The 19,253-nt window shown below is 36.4% G+C and overlaps 1 protein-coding gene across 1 annotated transcript in view; it reads left to right on the top strand.

Moving 5' to 3' along the window:
- The window catches only part of LOC103594092 (ephrin type-A receptor 6-like), a gene marked incomplete at its 3' end in the record, with an annotated part of 232,578 nt that overhangs the window by 129,138 nt on the left and 84,187 nt on the right, over positions 1–19,253 (top strand). Inside the window, exon 8 of the mRNA XM_008577280.1 lies at positions 13,843–14,028. Coding sequence (XP_008575502.1) covers positions 13,843–14,028 — 186 coding nt within the window. The remainder of the gene's footprint in view (positions 1–13,842; positions 14,029–19,253) is intronic.

Raw genomic sequence — 19,253 nt, 5'->3', positions numbered from 1 at the left:
AGGATACTGGTATTTCATCCTTGAATGACAGGCAGTGAATATAGTTGAGTAGGTGACCCTCCTGATAACATTAATAACAATGGAGTTTGCCTTAAGACCTCGAGAGACTAATATATAGTTCTAGAACTGAATGAAAAATCTAATGTTCCATGCTTTTTCTCTATGCCTCTTCTTTTTTAACTCCTTCTTTATATGACATTTACAAATATTTTTTCTCTTCCCTTTACAATCAAAAAGAAAAGTGGATTGTGTGTGGTTAAATTAGAAAAAAAAAAAAAAAGACAAAACTGAAGACAAAATGTATTGAGGCATCTCCTAACTCTACACAATGAAAGGAAACCAAAAGATACTATGCAAATTTTAAAAAGTCAGGATACATAAAATTCCCTGACCTCTACCTCTATTCTAAAATATCCCAACTTTGGGTCTAGAGTTGTTTTTTCCCTCTTGCTCATGTATTTCATTCATGTTGCAAATATTAAAGAGGTGTTTATTATGTACTAGGCACTGTGGATACAACAGAAGATAGAGACAATCAAGGCTCATGCCTTTACACCTTAGATTATGTAGTTGGCAGGACAGGATCAGGAGGAAGTGTTGAAGTGGGGAGACAGCTAATAAATGAGTAAGCAAGTTAAAAATGAATTTCAAAGATCTATTCAGTAAATACATTAATAGTCTCAAACCAAAGTCCACTAAGAACACACTATAGTTGAACAAGTTGGATTTAGTGCTCATTTAAGCAAGGGAATCCTCACTCTATGGGGAACTATAATGTGTGACAGCAACAAGGTGTTAGAAAGAATCTATTATAGGATTTGGGCTTTAGTTAGGTGATTTAGGAAAGGGTCTAAGGAAGCAGGAGTTTGCTCTAGATCAGATATTATCAGAAAGCAAAGGCAATCCTATGATTTGGTATCTGGGTTTTTTTTATTTTGTTTTGTTTTAAAAAAAAATTTTGTTCACAAGTAATAATTGTACATATTTATGGGGTACAATGTGATGTTTTGATATATGTTTATACTTGATTAAATCAAGCTAATTAAAAAATTCATCACCTCAAATACTTATTTTTTGTGTGTGGTGAAAACATTTAAAATCAACTCCTTTAGCAATTTTGAAATATATAATGCATTATTTATTATGCTCACCATTCTGCGCAATAGTTCACTAAACATTAATCCTCCTAATAGAAACTTTGTATCCTTATATATTTTGGATATCAGCTCCTTATGAGATGTATCAACATCTCCTCTCTCCCCATACACCTGCTTTGCCCAGAAGGTCTGGTAACCACCATTCTTATGTTCTACTTCATTAGTTCAACTGTTTTAGATCCCACGTGTAACTGAGATCATGCGGTGTTTGTCTTTCTGTGCCTAACTGATATCACTCAGTATAACGTCCTTCAGGTTTATCCATGTTGTCACATTTGACAGAATTTTCTTCATTTTTAAGGCTAAATAGTACTCCATTGTGTATATATACCACATTTTCTTTATCCATTGATCTGATGATGGACACCTAGGTTGTTGCTACCATATCTCAGCTATTGTGAATAATGCTATAATGAACATGGGAGTGCAGATATCTCTTAACCATCTGATTTCAATTCCTTTGAATATATACCCAGACATGAATTGCTAGATCATGTAGTGATTCCATTTTTAGTTTTCTGAGAAACCTCCAAACTATTTCCAAAATGGCTATACTAATTTACATTCCAACCAGTAGTGTACCAGGGTTTCCTTTTCTCCACATCTTCATCAACACTTGTTATCTTCATCTTTTTTATAATAACCGTTCTAACATATATGAGGTGATATCTCATTATGGTTTTAATTTGCATTTCCCAGGTGGTTAGTGATGGTGAACACTTTTTCATATATCTGTTAGCCATTGGTATGTCTTCTTTTGAGAAATATTTATTTAAGTCCTCTGCCCATTTTTTTCATTGGGTTCTTTGTTTTCTTGCTATTGAGTTGTTTTAGTTCCTTATATATTTTGAATATTAGCTCCTCACTAGATGTACAATTTGCAAATATTTTCTCCCAATCCATGGGTTGTCTCTTCACTCTCTTGTTTCCTTTGCTGTGAAGAAGCTTTTTAGTTTGGTGCAAGACCATTTGCTTATTTTTGCTTTTGCTGCCTGTGCTTTTGGGGTCATATCAAAAAGCCTTTGCCCAGACCAATGTTGGGGAGCATTTCCCCTATATTTTCTTCTAGTAGTTTTACAGTTTCAGGTGTTCGTTTAAGTCTTTAATTCATTTTCAGTTGAATTTTGTATCTGGTGTGAGATAAACGTCCAATTTCATTCTTCTGCATGCAGACGTCCAGTTTTCCCAGCATCATTTATAGAATGATGTTTGTCCTTGGCACTTTTGTCAAAGCACACATCATTGTGTGTTCTTGGCACTTTCATCAACAGTCAGTTGACTGTAAAGGTATGGGTTTATTTATGAGCTGCCTATTTTGTTCCGTTAGTCAATATGTCTGTTTTTACGCCAGTACCATCGTGTTTTTATTACTACAGCTTTGTAATAGATTTTGAAGTCAAGTAGTACAATGCCTCCAAATTAGTTATTTTTGATCAAGATTGCTTTAGCTATTCAGGGTTTTTTGTGGTTTCATACAAATTTTAGGGGTTATTTTTCCATTTCTGTAAAAAGTGATATTGGAATTTTGATAGGGATTGCATTAAATCTGCAGATCATTTTTAGTAGTATGTCCATTTAATATTGTCTTCCAGTCCATGAACACAGAATACATTTTCATTTATTTGTGTTGTCTACTATTTCTTTCATCCATATTTCATAGTTTTTGGTATAAAAATATTTCACTTTCTTGGTTAAATTTACTCTTAAGTATTTTATTATTATTTGTATTACAATGAATGGGACTGAATTCTTAATTTCCTTTTCAGATAAATCATTGTTAGTGTAAAGAAATGCTCCTGATTGTTCTGCATTGCTTTTTTATCTTGCAACTGTACTGAATTTGTTAATCAGTTCTAATAGCTTTTTCATAGAGGATTTAGAGTTTTTGTGTTTAAGATCATGTCATCAGCAAACAGAGAAAATTTTACTTCTTCCTTTCCTATTTGGCTGTCTTTTATTTCATTTTCTTGTCTAATTATTCTGGCTAGAACTTTTAGCACAATGTTGAATAGAAGTGGTGAGATTGTACATCCTTGTCTTATTCCTGATCTTAGAGGAAAAACTTAACTTTTCATTGTTGAGTGTCATTATCTGTGGGCTTGTCATATATGGCCTTTATTGGGTTGAGGTACATTTATTCTATGCCTAACTTGTTCAGAGTTTATGATGAAAGAATGCTCAATTTTGTCCAATGCTTTTTCTGCATCTACTGATATAATCACATCATTTTTGTCCTTCATTCTGTTAATATGATTTATCAAATTTATTGATTTACATATGTTGAACCATCATTGCATCCCAGGGATAAATCCCACTTGATTGTGGTGAATGATTTTTTTTATGTGCTGTTGAAATTAGTTTCCTAGTATTTTGTTGAGGATTTTTGCATTTATGTATATCAGGGATATTGACCTGTAATTTTCTTTTTTTTTAATTGGCTATGAATATTCATGAGATACAAAGCTGACTGTCCCCCCTTGTGACCCAGATGTGAAGGCCAGATCCATACTGGCAGCATGCCCGTTACCACAAATTGTGATTGTACCCTGTGTACCCGACCCAATTATCCCCAACCTCCCTCCCCGTCCCTGTTTCCCCCACTTTGCTTTGTATCCCTAGGTATGTTCTCTCCCTCTGCAAGTCCAATGCACCACTGTGGTCTTTCTTTCCTTCTTTCTTTCTCTCTTAGCTCATACTTATGAATGAGCACATGCAGTATTTATCCCTCTGTGCTTTGCTTATTTCACTCAACATAAGTTTGACCCGTAATTTTCTTTTCTTTTGGTCTCTTTGTCAGGCTTTGTTATCAGGTTAATGCTTGCCTTCTAAAATAAGTCTGAAAGTATTCCCTCTTCTTTAAGTTTTTGGATGATTTTGAAAAGAATTTATATTAGTTCTTCTTTAAATGTTTGACAGAATTTTGCCATGAAGCCATCTGGTCCTGGGCTTTTCTTTGATGAGAGACATAATTTCTGATTCAATTTCCTTACTAGTTATTGATCTGTTCAGATTTTTAATTTCTTCTTTATTCAGTCTTGGTAGGTTGTGCATTTCTAGAAATTCGTCCATTTCTTCTAGGTTATCCAATTTGTTGGCATATAATGTTTCATAGTAGTCACCTTTGTATTGCTGTGGTATCAGTTGTAATATCTCCTCTTTCATTTCTGATTTTATTTACTTGACTCTCTTTTTTTCCTTAGTCTGTCTAAAGGTTTGCTAATTTTCTCTATCTCTTCAAAGAACTCAGTTTTGTTGATTTTTTTCTATTGTCATTCTAGTCTTTTTTTCATTTATTTCTACTCCGATATTATTTCCTTCCTTCTACTGTTTTTGGGACTTAGTTTGTTCTTCCTTTTCTAGTTTCTTGAAGTAATGTCAAGATTTTTTATTTGTCTTTTGAGATCTTTCTCTTTATTGAAGCAGGCATTTAGTGCTATACGATCCCTCTTAGAATGCTTTCGCTGCATTCCATGTGTTTGGTATGCTGTGTTTTCATTGTCATTTGTCTGAGGATATATTTTTAACTTTTCTTTTAATCTTTTCTTTGACCTATTGATTGTTCAGGAGAATGTTGTTTGATTTCCATGAATTTGTGAATTTTCCAAAATTTCTCTTGCTGTTGATTTACAGTTTCATTCCACTGTAGTCAGAAAAACTACTTGGAATGATTTCAGTTTCTTAAATTAAGCCTTGTTTTGTGAAGAATGTTCTGTGTGCACTTGAGAAGAATGTGTATTCTGCTGCTGTTGGATGGAATATTCTATATGTCTGTTAAGTCTATTTGATCTAAAGTATTGTTCAAGTTCACTGTTTCCCTATTGATTTCTCTCTGGATAATCTATCCATTGTTGAAACTGAAGTATTGAAGTCCCCCATTACTATTGTATTGCAGTCTGTCTCACCGTTCAGATCTGTTGATACTTGCTTTATATATTTAAGTGCTCCATATGTATTTTAAATTATTATACGTTCTTGTTGAATTTACCCCTCTATCATTATATAATGACCTGTTTTTTTCTCTTTTTACCCATTTCGACTTGAAGTCTATTTTGTATGGTATAAGTATAGTTAATCCTGCTCTCTTTTGTTTTCCATTTGCTTCTTTTTCCATCCGTCATTTTCTGTCTATGCGTGTCCTTACAACTAAAGTGAGTATCCTGTAAGCAGCATATTGTTGTATGTTGTTTTTTTATCCTTTCAGCTACTCTGTCTTTTCAATGGAGAATGTAATTCATTTAAATTTAAAATACTTATTGAAAAGTAGTGGCATTTTGTTAATTTTTTACTGACTGTTTTGTAATTTTTTTTTTCCCTTCCAATCTTTCTATCTTTCTTTGTGATTTGTTGTATTTTTGTAGTGGTATTTTTTGATCACTTTTTATCTTTTGCATATCTACTAGAGGTTTCTACTTTGTAGTTACCATGAGACTTACATGAAACATCTTATATATCCTAATTTAAGTTGATAGTACCTTAACTTTAAACAAATACAAAGATTCTACACTTATGGTTCTCCTACCCCCACACATTTTATGCAATTGATGTTATAATTTACAACTATTTATATTGTGTATCTGTTAACCTATTGTTTAGAGCTATAGATGTTTTAATACAATTTTCCTTTAACTCTTATGCTAGAGTTAAGAGTGATTTACACACCACCTTCATGGTGTTAGAGTATTCTGAATTTGACTAAATATTTACCTTTACCAGTGAGTTTTATACTTTCATGTGTTTTCATATTGTTACTTATCATCCTTTTGTTTCAACTTGAAGAATTCCCTTTAACATTTCTTATAACGTCAGCTTCATGGTGATGAACTCCCTCAGATTTTGTTTGTCTTGGAATGTCTTCGTCTCTCCATTTCTAAAGAACAGCTTTGGCAGGTATAGTATTCTTGGGTGGCAACTTTTTTCTTTTAGCAATTTGAACATGTCATCTTACTACCTCCTGGCTTGCAAAGTTTCTGTTGAGAAGTCCTCTGATAGACTTATGAGATAGCTTTTTATATGTGATGAGTTTCTTCTCTCTTGCTGCTTTCAGAATCCTCTCTTTGTCTTTAAAGTTTGATAATTTGATTATAATGTGTCTCAGAATATTCTTTTTTGAATTGATCTTGTTTGGGGTCCCTTGAGCTTCCTAAATCTGTATGTCTATAATCCTCCCAAGACTTGGGAAGTTTTCAGACAGTATTTCTTTAAATGATCTTTCTTCCCCTTTGTTTCTCCCTACTCCATGGGGTACCCCCATAATTCATATATTTGTATAAGTGATGGTGTCCCATAGGTTTCTTATGCTTTCTTCACATTTTTTTCAATTTTGTTTGTTTGTTTTTTGTCTAATTTTAAATGTCCTGTCTTTAAGTTTGCTAATTCTTTTTTTTTTTTTGTCTGTTATCTTTTTCCGTGTCCGGCAAAGGATCGCACCCCTCAGTGTTGCCCCCGTACCGGACCGGGGACCAGCAATGGGATCGCAACCCTCGATGCTGCTCCCGTGCCTCGCTCAGCCAGTGAGCGGGAACCGGTCTGTACGTGGGATCCGAACCCTCGGGCGGGAGCGCCGCCGCGCTTCCCAAGCAGCGCACTATCCAGTGCGCCACCGGGCCGGCCCCTAAGTTTGCTAATTCTTTCTTCTGCATTATCAAATCTGCTTTTTAAACTCTCTACTGAGTTTTTCAGTGCCATCGTTGTATTCTTCAGCTCCATGTTTCTGTTTGATTCTGTTTTAAAATTTTTATTTCTTTATTAAACTTCTCATTTTGTTCATGCATTGTTTTGCTAATTTAATTTAATCGTGTATCTGTATTTTCTTGAGTCTCACTGAGCTTCTTTAAAATGATTGTTTTATATTCTTTTCCATGCAATTTGTATATCTCCATTTCTTCCCAGTTAGTTATTAGAGGTCTTTTAGCTTCCTTTGGTGTTGTCATGTTTGACTGATTCTTTGTTATTTGTGTAGCCTTGTGTTGGTTTCTTTGCATTTGAAGGAGCTAGTTGCTACTTCGGTCTTTGTAGACAGGTTTCAGCAAGTAAGTCTTCTCCTGTTAGTCTCCCAGTTTATGGGATTGCCTCAGACTGCAACTGAGTGGAGATGGGTCTGGGTCTCCTGGCTCATGCTGGGTCTGTAGTGGAGATTGCAGTTGGCTGGCCTGTTACCAGAAGCTCTAGTGGTCATGGATCCTATCTGGTCCCCAGACTGTTTCCAGGATGTTGGTCTGTAGGGCTGGCTCTGAGATAATGAGGGTCTGCATCAGGATTTGAAAACAGTGGGTCTTTTACCACATTTGCTGATGGGTGTGGCTTTTTCCAGGTCTCTGGGAGGACTTCCATTGGATAACTAGATGAGTCCCTAGGCTGGCTATACCCAGGTCTGTGACTGAGAGGGGCTGGAAATGACACACAAGATTGTTGCAGGATCTACGGTTAAGAACAAGGTCTCCAGCCCCGTGTCTAGGGTCATTGATAGGCATTTCTCCTGGTGGTTTCCTGGATGAGCAGGCCTGCTTTCAGACTGCAGTTGAGAAGGGATGGAGCCAATTTATAGGTCCATTTCAAGATCCACAATGGGACTGAGGTCAGAGCTTCAGCCTGTAGGGACACTGCTGGATGTGCCTTACTGTGGGTCCCCAACAGGCATAACTGCTCTCGGTCCATAGATGAAAGGGGCTAGGTCTGAGATCCAAGGTCATTTGAAGATCCACTGTGGGACAGAAGTTGGAAAGCCTGCCAGGGAGACTCAGATGGGCACATCTCCTGGTGGGACCCCAGCATGGCAGAACTGCTCCTAAACCACAGCTGGGAAGGGCTGAAACCAAACCTCAGATTTACTTTGGAATCCGCTGTGGGACTGATGTTGGCAAGCCTGTCCCAGTATCACTGGTGAACAAGAATTTCAGCAGATCCTTATGCGGACAGGATTTCTTCCAGACTGTAGCTAAAAGGACTGAAGCTGAGACTCAGAGCCCCTTCAAATTTGCTGTGAGACAGAGGCCAGCAAGTCTATCCAGGAGCATCTCCCAGTAGTTTCCTGCACAGGTGGGATAACTCCAAGTCTGTGGCAGAGAGGGGCTGGTGCTTAGACAAGGCCCCTTCAGGATCTGCTGTGGGACAGAGGTTGGCAAGCCTGTCCCATTGGCACAGATGGGCTAGTCACCCAGCAGTTCCCTGTGTCACTGGGATTCCTCCCAGGCTATAGCTGAGAGGGGATGAGTTAAGCTTCACAGACCTTTTAGGATCTGCTGTGGGATGCAGTCTGTCAAGTTTGTCATGATAGCACAGATGGGAAAGTCTCCTAGCAGTTTTTTGTGTGGGTAGGATTACTCCTACAACCAAGAAAGGCTGGAGCTGAGACAGGGCCCCTTCAGGTTCTGCTGTAGGGTGAAGGCTGACAAGCCTATCTTAATAGCATAGACGGGCAAGTCTCTCAGTAGTTCTCTGCATGGGTGCAATTATCCCAGGGTAGAGAGGGGCTAGAGCTGAGACAGGGCACTTTCAGGATTTGCTATGGGAAAGAGGACAGCAAGCCTGTCTTGGTGGCATAGATAGGCAGGTTCCCCTCTGGGTCCTTGTGCAAGCTGTACTAAGCTGGGAAAACAGCTGAGCAGGGCTGGAGCTGAGTTACAGGATAACTTTCAGGTCCGCTGCCAAGACTGATATCAATGGGCAGACGGACTGTCTGCAAGGCATTAGTGGCCCCTTGGTGTATGGATTTTGAAGCAGTCTCAAGGCCAAATGGGCTGTAACCAAGCATTGTGGAGAATGCAGTTGTTTCTGGATCTGAAGCCAAGATGCACAGTTGATGGGTCTGCCACCTGGGTGCAAGTCTGTATTCTCAAAACAACCTCCTAGATCTTGGGCTCCACCAGGGTTTCACAGTCCCCTACCTGAATACAAAGGCTCCCACAAGGAGAATATCTTCCATGAGTAGGTACAGATCTTGTTGCAGAGAGATATGAGCAGGTGATTGCTTTTCCACCATCTTGCTGATGTCACCCCCTGGATATCTGTTTTAACTCACTCCTCTTCACTCTGTTGGTGAAGAACCACTCCAGCCCTAGGGTTATTGGGATGGCCAAACACACAATGCTCTACATTAGAGGGATGAAATTGACACATATTTATTAATCTCATACACTCATAGCCTGGAGGAGGAAGACACCACATACAACTTTCAGGGATACACAGGATTATACTTGGGAACAGAGTAAGCAAACATAAGTGTGGGAAACAGGCTTTGTAGCATCAAGAGTGGAATATCCCCTGATTCCTACAGGTGAATGTAATTGGCTTGAACCATTCCATAGGCTGGCAGGGAACTGAAACCTTTTAGTCAGGGATGAGGAGGAACTACACCTGGTCTGTTTGATAAGGAGGGTTATTTGGCTCCAAGACCTTATCAGCAGGAGCAGAGTGAGGAGGGGAGCTGGCAGTAGGGCTATTTGACTCCCTCCCAGGTTCTCCCAGCTACCACAGAAGCCATAATATTCGGTCTTAATTTTAGACTTACACCATAGATCCTAAAGGGAGAGGAAACTAGAATGAGAATAAAACTATAATTGTTATTTTTTTTTTAAAGTAGCACTCAGTTTAGTCAAGAAACAGGGGATGTTTGGTATTTTGGGTGGCACAGTGACCTTTCCTTTGTCTGGGCTTAGACAAAATTATGAAGGGGCCCTGCTCTGTCTCATTTTATCATGGTCTCAGAGTAGTCTTGTCTGAGATGGGTATTATATCCAATAGGAAAATAAAATAGCCTCTCCATGAGAGCCAGGCCAGCTTCCAAATGTCAGAGGCTGCTATTTTTTTTCTTTTGCAATTAGAAGGACCTGTTGGTGGTACGAGGCTAAATTAGATGAGTCAGTCAAGGAATGTTTTCTGAAGGAGGGACATCAAAGCTTGGCCTGTCTCATCAGGAGCCATCCACATAGAGAAAGAAGGTGGACAAGAGGAGGAAGGGAGACATTCCTGTCACAGGGAAATGGTGGGTGTGAGGAAAGAAACATCTGATCACAGCTGACAGACATGAGGAAATTCCATCAGTATCATGTCTCTTTGCTTCAGTGACTCTCAGGGGTTGGAGGCGGGGGAGTACCAGAATCTCAGAATGTGGGAAGTAAAATTTTGGAAAGCCTCCAACTGATCATGCTACAACAGTCCTCCAAGATGGATTGTCCCTCACCACTCCCACCCTCCTCTCACAGTTTTAGCTCAATTATACAGGCTTTATGTGGAAAATCCAATACTAATTGATGTTTTAATATGATCCTGTATATTATAGAACAAAATTGCTTGTCCATAAAGGTTTTGCCAACACCCGGGGAGATAAATGGGGTTGTTAGCTGGTGAATGGGCTGTCAGAGGCAGAAGATCAATTATCCTAGATATAATTTTCCTTGCTCTCTTGAAACTAGATAGACCAAAGTGATTTTTCCAGACCATCTAACATATAACATATTTGATCTAGATCTCCATTTCTATTTAATAGTGAAGGATTCCTAGGATATGGTTTTGTCATTTTATCCATCTGTTCATACCCAGCTGGTGTGTTTGAACACTTTACAATAGGTGGTTTGAAGATACCATTGTTACCAATCGGAAATTTAGAATAGTAACATAAGAAAATATTAACAATGATAAACAGCCCGGACAGCAGAGAACAGTGGTTACAAACGTGGACTCTGGAGCCAGGCAGACTGGGTTCAAATGACAGCTCTACCATTTTCTATTTGTGCCACTGTGGACAAGTTACTTAGCTCATGTGCCTCAGTTTCCTCTTCTATAAAATAGGATAATACCAGTACCTACCTCAAAGTTTACTTGTAAAGATTAAAATATACATTAAGTTCTTAGATCTTAATGCACATGATAAGCACTATATAAATCCTAGCTTTGTAATAATGATTGCAATTGTATATTGAAAAAGAAAAAAAAGTAGTTAACACCATATTCCTATAGTTAATGAGTTAATTATCCACTAACTAATATATATAAATGTTCACAGATCTTATTGAGGAATGACTTCTCCTATTTATGGTTATATACAGGACCTCCACTTTTCTTACAAGGACAATCACGTAATGAATCCATCATTTCAGATATTATGGCAATATCTGAAATTATGCATTTAATATAAAATATTTTTTTCCAATCAGTCGGATATATCTGATATATCCAGGCTTACTGCGGAAAAGTTTAAATAAATTCTGTGACTGAGCTTTTTGAACTTTGCCTAAAAAATGCACTGGGAGTCTTGTATCTTTAATTGAGGCAACTATATTTAGTGCCACTGAAATAAGTGTGATAACAGCTTGATGTAAAGCTTGACATGAAGAAAACACCTGCCTGGTGCTAATAAGATATATGAATTTCAGACAACAGAAAACCGAAGAAAATTACTACTATGTCTGTCTTGATAAAATACTAACAGAGTTCTCGTTCATTTCATTATATTCAAAAGTTTATGTGAATTCCTATGAAATGTGAACAGAAAAATCACATTACACTATATGGGCTGATGGAAGGTGAGGGGTTTTAAAATATTGCTGAATCTTTATACATACTAGCTAATTTATTAAGGCAAAGAAGAAAACAAGAAAAGTATGTTTTGTCCTAGATACCCATTAGAACAGACCACAGTGATCTGAGGATGAATTTCAAGTATCTTAATAGGCCTCTATCAGGCATTAGTCTAAACACATACACCTTTTCTCTTGAGGGTCATGGCCTTAACAGAAAAATGATGAAAATTTTTGTCAATTGTTATTTTTTTATGCACAAGAGAAAATCTTTGGAAAAACTGCAAACAGAACTGAAAAACTACAGCTTCTTTTTCCTGAGAAATAAGAACATCTATCCTCCAACAGGTTCAGAGTGTCATTAAGTAAAAAAGTTATTCCTGTCTTTGATGCCAAATTTATGCAGGATTTGTAAAACCCCAATATCATATTCACTGAATTTTCTAGGGACCACAGTCTAGTCAGTATTTTTTGTTTGCTTGTTTTTTTTGTTTATTTGTTTTACATATAGAACAAACTTTCTTGTTAGACTGCTTTCATTTGTAATGAACATTTATACACATCTTTCTTAGGAAGCAAAGTTTTGTCTTGTTTTCTTCCAAGCTATTCTCTTTTTTACTTAAAAAACATCTTAGTACCTACACCAAAAGGGAATTAAATATTCATGAATAGTCAGCATTTAGTTGACTATGATAAAGTGGTTCAAACATAGAATGGATAATTGAAATCTGTGTTACTGCAAAATTTTAATTTGATTCTCTACATTTAACTCATATTGCGTCTAACAGTTGACCAGAGTTGCTAACAAACCAACTGAAGATATTTTAATTTCCATTTATTCACCCTTCCAAAGATTTAGCTAACTTAAACCACTTTATGAATTGCACTTTACAATTTATAAGCCCTTTCCCATGTATTTTCACTTTGATTTTCTCAATATCCTTGCACAAAATGATATTATAGAAGTATGGAAGGTTTTATCATCGTGACTTTATAGATGAATTAATTGGGGATCAAACATTATGCTCTTAAATAAATTCAGGTAATTAAAAATAAATATATAGATGCAGGTAATTGTCTCTAGAAGAATTAAGAATGGAATTTCAAGCCTTGCTGAATTTATCGCATTGCACTGAGAAAGCCTATGACCTTCCAACCCACGATACCACCCCCATCTCCTTGCTGCCCTGTGTCCACATCATTCTTTTACTGTTTCTGACCTTTGCATCTTTGTCTTCACCTCCCTCACTCTTTTCATGCACCCCTGTGTTGAATGTCACTCCTCTTGAATATCCAAATCCTGCCCTTCATTCAAGGTCCAGGATAAGTTCCAACTCCTCCAGGAAGTCTCCCAGCCCCCACTGTTCTTAACAAATACAGCCTTTACAGGAATCGGTTCTTAACTTCTTATGTGTTTTATTTATGGTCATCTAAATTATCCTGCCAGACTATAAGCTTCTAAGAACAGAGACCAAGTTCTATATTTCTTTGAAACTCATCGAACTCTAGCACTAGGTATATATGTAGTAAATGCTTGACAAATATTTTGTTATCATTTAACCTACCCAATAGAGAAAGTGCTGAACCATAACTCATCTTACTGTATTTGTGTTTCTATCCACGTGGCTCATAATTTGGCCTGTATAATCATTTATTACATTTGAGTTCAGTATGGTTTTTTCAATATGTTCATACACCAATTGATCCTAATGTTGATTTCTAATGGTCAGTGAGACCCAGGCATACGGCCTAGGGGATCAAATTAACTGCACATGCCTGATGGATTCCCTGAATAGAGCAGGCATTTGGCTCATATATCAGAATTGAGAACAGAAATAGGAAGTGTTATGCAGTTATTCCTTCTCTGTAAAATTACATTAGCATCACCCCTTCTGCTAGTCATAATTTCTCAATAGATCAGAGAAATCTATCGATGATAGTTCCTGTGGTAAAGCATATGAAAATGCATTCCGTTATTCATCATAAATGCTGCTGATCAAGCATATTGTCCTCACAAACTTAATTTTAAGAAAGAAATCTTCATCTGAAAATAACGGACTTGATAATCATTACGTTAAAATAAAAACAGGATGGTACTGTATGATGATTTTATTCTTCCGAAATGTAAGTATTCTGTTTAAGCAAATAATGGTTTTTGTTTATGTTTTAAGGTGAATTTGGAGAAGTCTGCAGTGGGCGTTTGAAGACCCCAGGGAAAAGAGAGATCCCAGTTGCCATTAAAACTTTGAAAGGTGGCCACATGGATCGGCAAAGAAGAGATTTTCTCAGAGAAGCTAGTATCATGGGTCAGTTTGACCACCCAAATATCATTCGCCTAGAAGGTGTTGTCACAAAAAGTAAGTCACTGGTTTTCTTTATTCTGTTTATTAAGAAGGAAAAAAAAGTATAATAACAACACCACAGTCATTAAAGGGATAACATAACTCATATATCATCTTCTGATATCATTTCTCAGAGTCGTGATACTTACTAGGCTATGACATTATCAGAGTTTGCATTGGTTACCAAACAGCTTTGAAATGGTATTACCTGTAAATCATTGCTAATTTTACTTGAAGTAATGAATCAAGAGTAAAGGGTTATATATTTTTTTCTAAATGTCAATATCAATGGAAGAAATAGTTTCAATATTTTGGGTCATTAACATAAAATACTTCTATTTAGAAATAAATTTTATATAAAAATATAGAATGCTTTGAATGCTATAAAAATTTTAAGCAAAAAGTTCTATAAGGAACCCATCTACATAAGTGACATTAAAAATAAATTATTATAAATTGTATAAAATTAAGAAAAGCATCACAATTTCTGAGAGAAAAATCCTGCTTTTACATAAGTAATGGGATCAAAGCCATTTCTTTGAAGGAAAGTTTTTAAAAAACCCAAAATTAGTCATATAATCTAAGAAATAGATTGCTATATATTCACTTTTATTTTATTTTATTTGAATAATGATAGTGTATAAAATATAACAATATTTCTCCTTATTTCGTTCACTAATGAATTATAATATATAAAACCCAATGCAGAATGACATTAAAAATTTTATTAAAAATAATTTAAATCCCTGAGAGACATTTTTCTTTCATAAAACTGAAATTTATTTTAAAACCATACAAATGAAATTGAAATTTTATGTAATATTTGGAAGGAAGAAAGTGTAAAAGCTTACTAAAACATGTAGTTGACTCTGTGTCTGAAACTGCTAAATCTTTCCCACAAGGCATTGTCCAACATGCTACCCAAGGGGAGCAGATTACTGATAGCCATGAGATTTGGAGAACAGAAAAGAGTGCTTTTGATGACAGGTGTTTTGGTGGGCTGTTACTTTAGTGGCCTTCATAGGGCCTTTCAGTATTTATGACATTGCATAGTTCTCTCGCACCTTAACTATGGGCTTGTCCTGGTGACTAGTCTTAGCCAATAGGACATTAACAAGTGTAATACAAGTGGAAGCATCTTACATGTTTGCACAATGGAGCTTGTCCTCTTGCAACACTCCTTCCTGGAACCCAGCATCTATGCTCAATGAATGTAGTCTATCTGGTAAGGCCACATGCAGTACTGCAAAGAGAAGAACTTAGAGACACCAGTCAATAGTCCCATCTGAGCTCCCAGTAGAAGGCACTGAATGCCTTCCTTGTAAGTGAACCATCTCAGAAGTTAGAACTTTACCCCCACCCCCACCAGATGGCTGCAGCTGTGGTCAACATCTTATGGAGAAAATAAACTACCTAACTCAGTTCCGTCCACCCATAAACTCATGAGATAATAAAATGGTTGTTGTTTTAAGCACTAAATTTTGGATGGTTTGTTAGATAACCAAACAAACGGACCCCAATTTGAATTCTGCTCATGCCTGTTAAGACTTACGCATCTATGGGTAAATTATTTAACATCTCTATTCTTTACTTCTACATCTATAAAATGAGACTGAAATAACCTCTACTCCATAAGAAGGCTAAAAATTAAGTTTGCAAATGTATAATGCATTTAGCATTCTTTGTGGGTCATAGTTAGCTATTCTACCAGGTCTAACAGTCTCTTCTAAAAATGAGACCATTTACACAAAAAATGATACCATTTACACAAAAAATGATTACATTGTGTAATGTTGAATATACTAATTATCCTGATTTGAGCATCACATATTGCACAGTTATGGACAATCAATGCTATACCCCACAGATATGTACAATCATTTATATTTCAATAAATAAAATTTTTTAAAAAGAGACTGTTGTCCTCTACTTAGCCAAATTTGTATCATTCATTTCTTAAAAAAAAAAATTAAATGAAAGAAAATAAAATCCCATTTCTGTTATAATAAAAATGATTGAGAAAGAATAGATTCAGTATGCTTTTGAGTTGCAATCACCATTACAGTTTTTACTTGTAAGAGTGGTATGGTGCTGCCAAGATGGGTGGTGGGATTAGAGAAAGGAATAATTCCCAAAAAGATGAGTGGGCATATTTAAACTGTTATCACTGTGATTCAAGTGCAATGGGATTATTAGGAGAAAGGCAATAAATAAATGAATGTCTCCTTCCCATAAATACATGGTAATTGTTCCAAGATTGCCTTTAAGTAGCTAAGAGATAGCTAGCAATTAATGCTCTCTAAGGACTACCCCATTGCATAAAAGATAATAGTGATGAAGATAAAGAAGCAGTATACGTTTGTAAGGGCATGTTTTTAGAGTATCCTGGGGTTCTGAGAAATAAATGAAAGTAATACAAAATTATAGATCAAAATCTTCATTAGATCCTTCTATAAATTTTTAATATGCATACTTTTTTATCTTGTACAGGTTTCATCTCTGAGATATATGTACTATAAAGTTCTTGGGAACACTTTTTCTCTTTCACGTTTAGGCATATAACTGCTTTTATTTTAAACTTGAAAGTTAGATGATTAAAAACTATATTATATAAAAAGTGTGTGTGATAAAAGTCGAACCTATTTATTTGATACACATAACAATTTTATTAACCTGCTAAGGTACAACTGATATAAAAAGAGATTAATCAACTATAACCATATGCTTCGCAAATACTTGTTCTCCAAGAGGCAAATAGAAGCCATCAGTTAGGTGACAGATCTGTAGCCATTAGTAGCATAAATAGTAGCAATTTGTAACAGATAATATACACACCAGTGTCATTAACTACATAACCAAAGGAGAAAGAGCCACTCTTGTATAAAGAGATAAGAATTGTGGTTTAATGATGAAGAAATACAGTGCAGTAACCACACTTCAGAAGACTGGATCCTGCAGTTTCAATGCATTATGACAAAAGAACCAAAAAGAGAAATAATGAAGTGCTATGTCCCAGCTGAGTAGGTAACAACTAAATTTAGATATATCACCTAAATATCAAATAAATCATAAATCCAGTAAGGAGTAATAGAAGCCAATCAAGATAGCAATCAAATTCCCAAACATGACTTCATTTCATCATAGGCCATTCCTTAAAGATCCTATGGAATGGTATTGAAGCTGTAGCAGAAAGCTCTGGGCCTGCACAAGCTCTTTAAATAATCAAGAATAATGTGGGGTTCTTCCAGAGAGTTTGGTGGGTCCACAAGGAATCTAAGTGAGAGAGTAGATTCAAGCCAGTCACATACATTGTAGTACATGTACAAGAACTGCCTCTCCGGTCCCAGAATTGTATTCTATTTGTCAAGTAATAGACATCCCCAAGATTTCTACCATCATTGATGCCACTGATATGATATCCGATTCTCCACCTGGTTATATTTGGGCAAGTCACATAACCTCTTTAGGCCTCAATTTTTTCCTCTGCATGAAAGATGGAAAAAATACAGGTTAGACTAGAAAACAGTAAAGGTCACATTTAAAACTAACATTTTGATTTCCATTCCTTTGCCAAAAGGAGAGAGTAATGAGATGTTGGCAATGATAAAATATTCTGTAAATCTGATTCTAATAATAGACATTAGTTTTTGTTTGTTTGTTTTTCCTGAGTTTCAGCTACTTTGCTAGAAGGTAGGTTAAGAGTTTTTTGTTTTCTATTTTCCAAGCAACATTTACTGAGCAACACCAGGTGTCAGGCACCATTGTGATTAAAACCTGGAAAACGAGCAAAGAAGCATTCAGTGATCTTGAGAAGCTCATTTGTTGGTGACAGTCCACAGAAAGCAAATAAATAGGCCATTATTTCCCAGAACAGTGTGAATGTGCTATTTCAGATACAATTATTCATTAATTCATTCGCTCATTTGTTGGTGACAGTCCACAGAAAGCAAATAAATAGGCCATTATTTCCCAGAACAGTTTGAATGTGCTATTTCAGATACAATTATTCATTAATTAATTAATTCATTCATTCATTCACTCAGCAAATATTTATTAAGTGCCCATTCTTCTAGTCACTGTTGATATAGTCGCGAAAAAGACAGACCTTTCTACTGAAGGAGACAAAAAGAAATCTAAACGTATATTAACTTTAGGTTAAGAGCAAAAACCTGAATGCAATGAGGGAGCAAACCATGCCTAGGTGCAGTAGCAGAGTATTCCAGGCAGAGGAAACAAGTTTTAAACCTTTGTGCTCTGAAAGAATTTGGCAGGTTAGGGGAGCATCAAAAAAGTCTTAAGCAAAGTGTTAAGACTGTAGATTAAATAATGAAAAGAAAAAACTATTTACAAGCAAAAGAGTGAGGAGGCTAATGTCGTAATCCAAGTGAAAAATAATGAGAAAATAGATTAAATAAGTCAAGATGAAAAGAAAGGAGTAGACTTAAGACCAATTTCCAAGGTTAAATTAAGAGACTTTAGTGATTGCTCAATTGTATACGTGGAATGAGGGAGAGGAGATAGTTTCAAGTGACTTCCAGGTTTATAGTTTTCGTAAGTAAGAAGATGGAGAGGAAATTCTGGAGAAATAACACATGTAAAGGGAAAATAGTGAATTCTGATTTGGACATGTTCCGTTTGAAATGTCTGGAACATTCAATTAGAGACTTTCGGGAGACCTCTGAAGCCTAGCGCGGAGTGAGGGCTGCAGGTGCAAATTAAGGAGTACCCAGCAGGGAAGTGATGGTTGGTAGTTGAAGCCATAGGGAAAATGAGTTTACCCAGAAGGTTGATGAAAACTAGAACTAACAAGCAGATTGAAGAAGAAAGCTAATGAAAGACACAGGAAAGCAACCTGAAAAAGGAAAGAAAGTTTTCTAAGAATGAGAGAGATGTCAATAGAATAAAATGAGCTGGGGAGCCTAGTAAGATAAGGATTGAAAAGCATCCACTGGACAGAGCAATCAGGAGGGCAAAATCCATTAAGCAAACTGTGAGGGTCGCAGCCAGATTGTGACGGACTGCAGATGTGTGGACATGGCTAGCAGGCTGATAGTTTTAAAAATGCAACTTAGATGGGGTTGATTTCTTACTTACATTATATATGTTTAGTATTCTCTCAGTTATTCATTCATTCAGTAATATTTAGTATGTGCCTAGCTACTATGTGCGAGGCACTTCGCTGAGCATTAGGTATTCAGCAGTGAGTAAGAAGGCCAAAGTGCCTTTCCTCCTGGGTCAGG

This window comes from Galeopterus variegatus, unplaced genomic scaffold (genome assembly GCF_000696425.1).
Source record: "Galeopterus variegatus unplaced genomic scaffold, G_variegatus-3.0.2 Scaffold1477, whole genome shotgun sequence".
Lineage (NCBI taxonomy): Eukaryota > Metazoa > Chordata > Mammalia > Dermoptera > Cynocephalidae > Galeopterus > Galeopterus variegatus.
The sequence above is the reverse complement of the archived record's forward strand: the minus strand, read 5'-3'. Positions and strand labels throughout refer to the sequence as shown.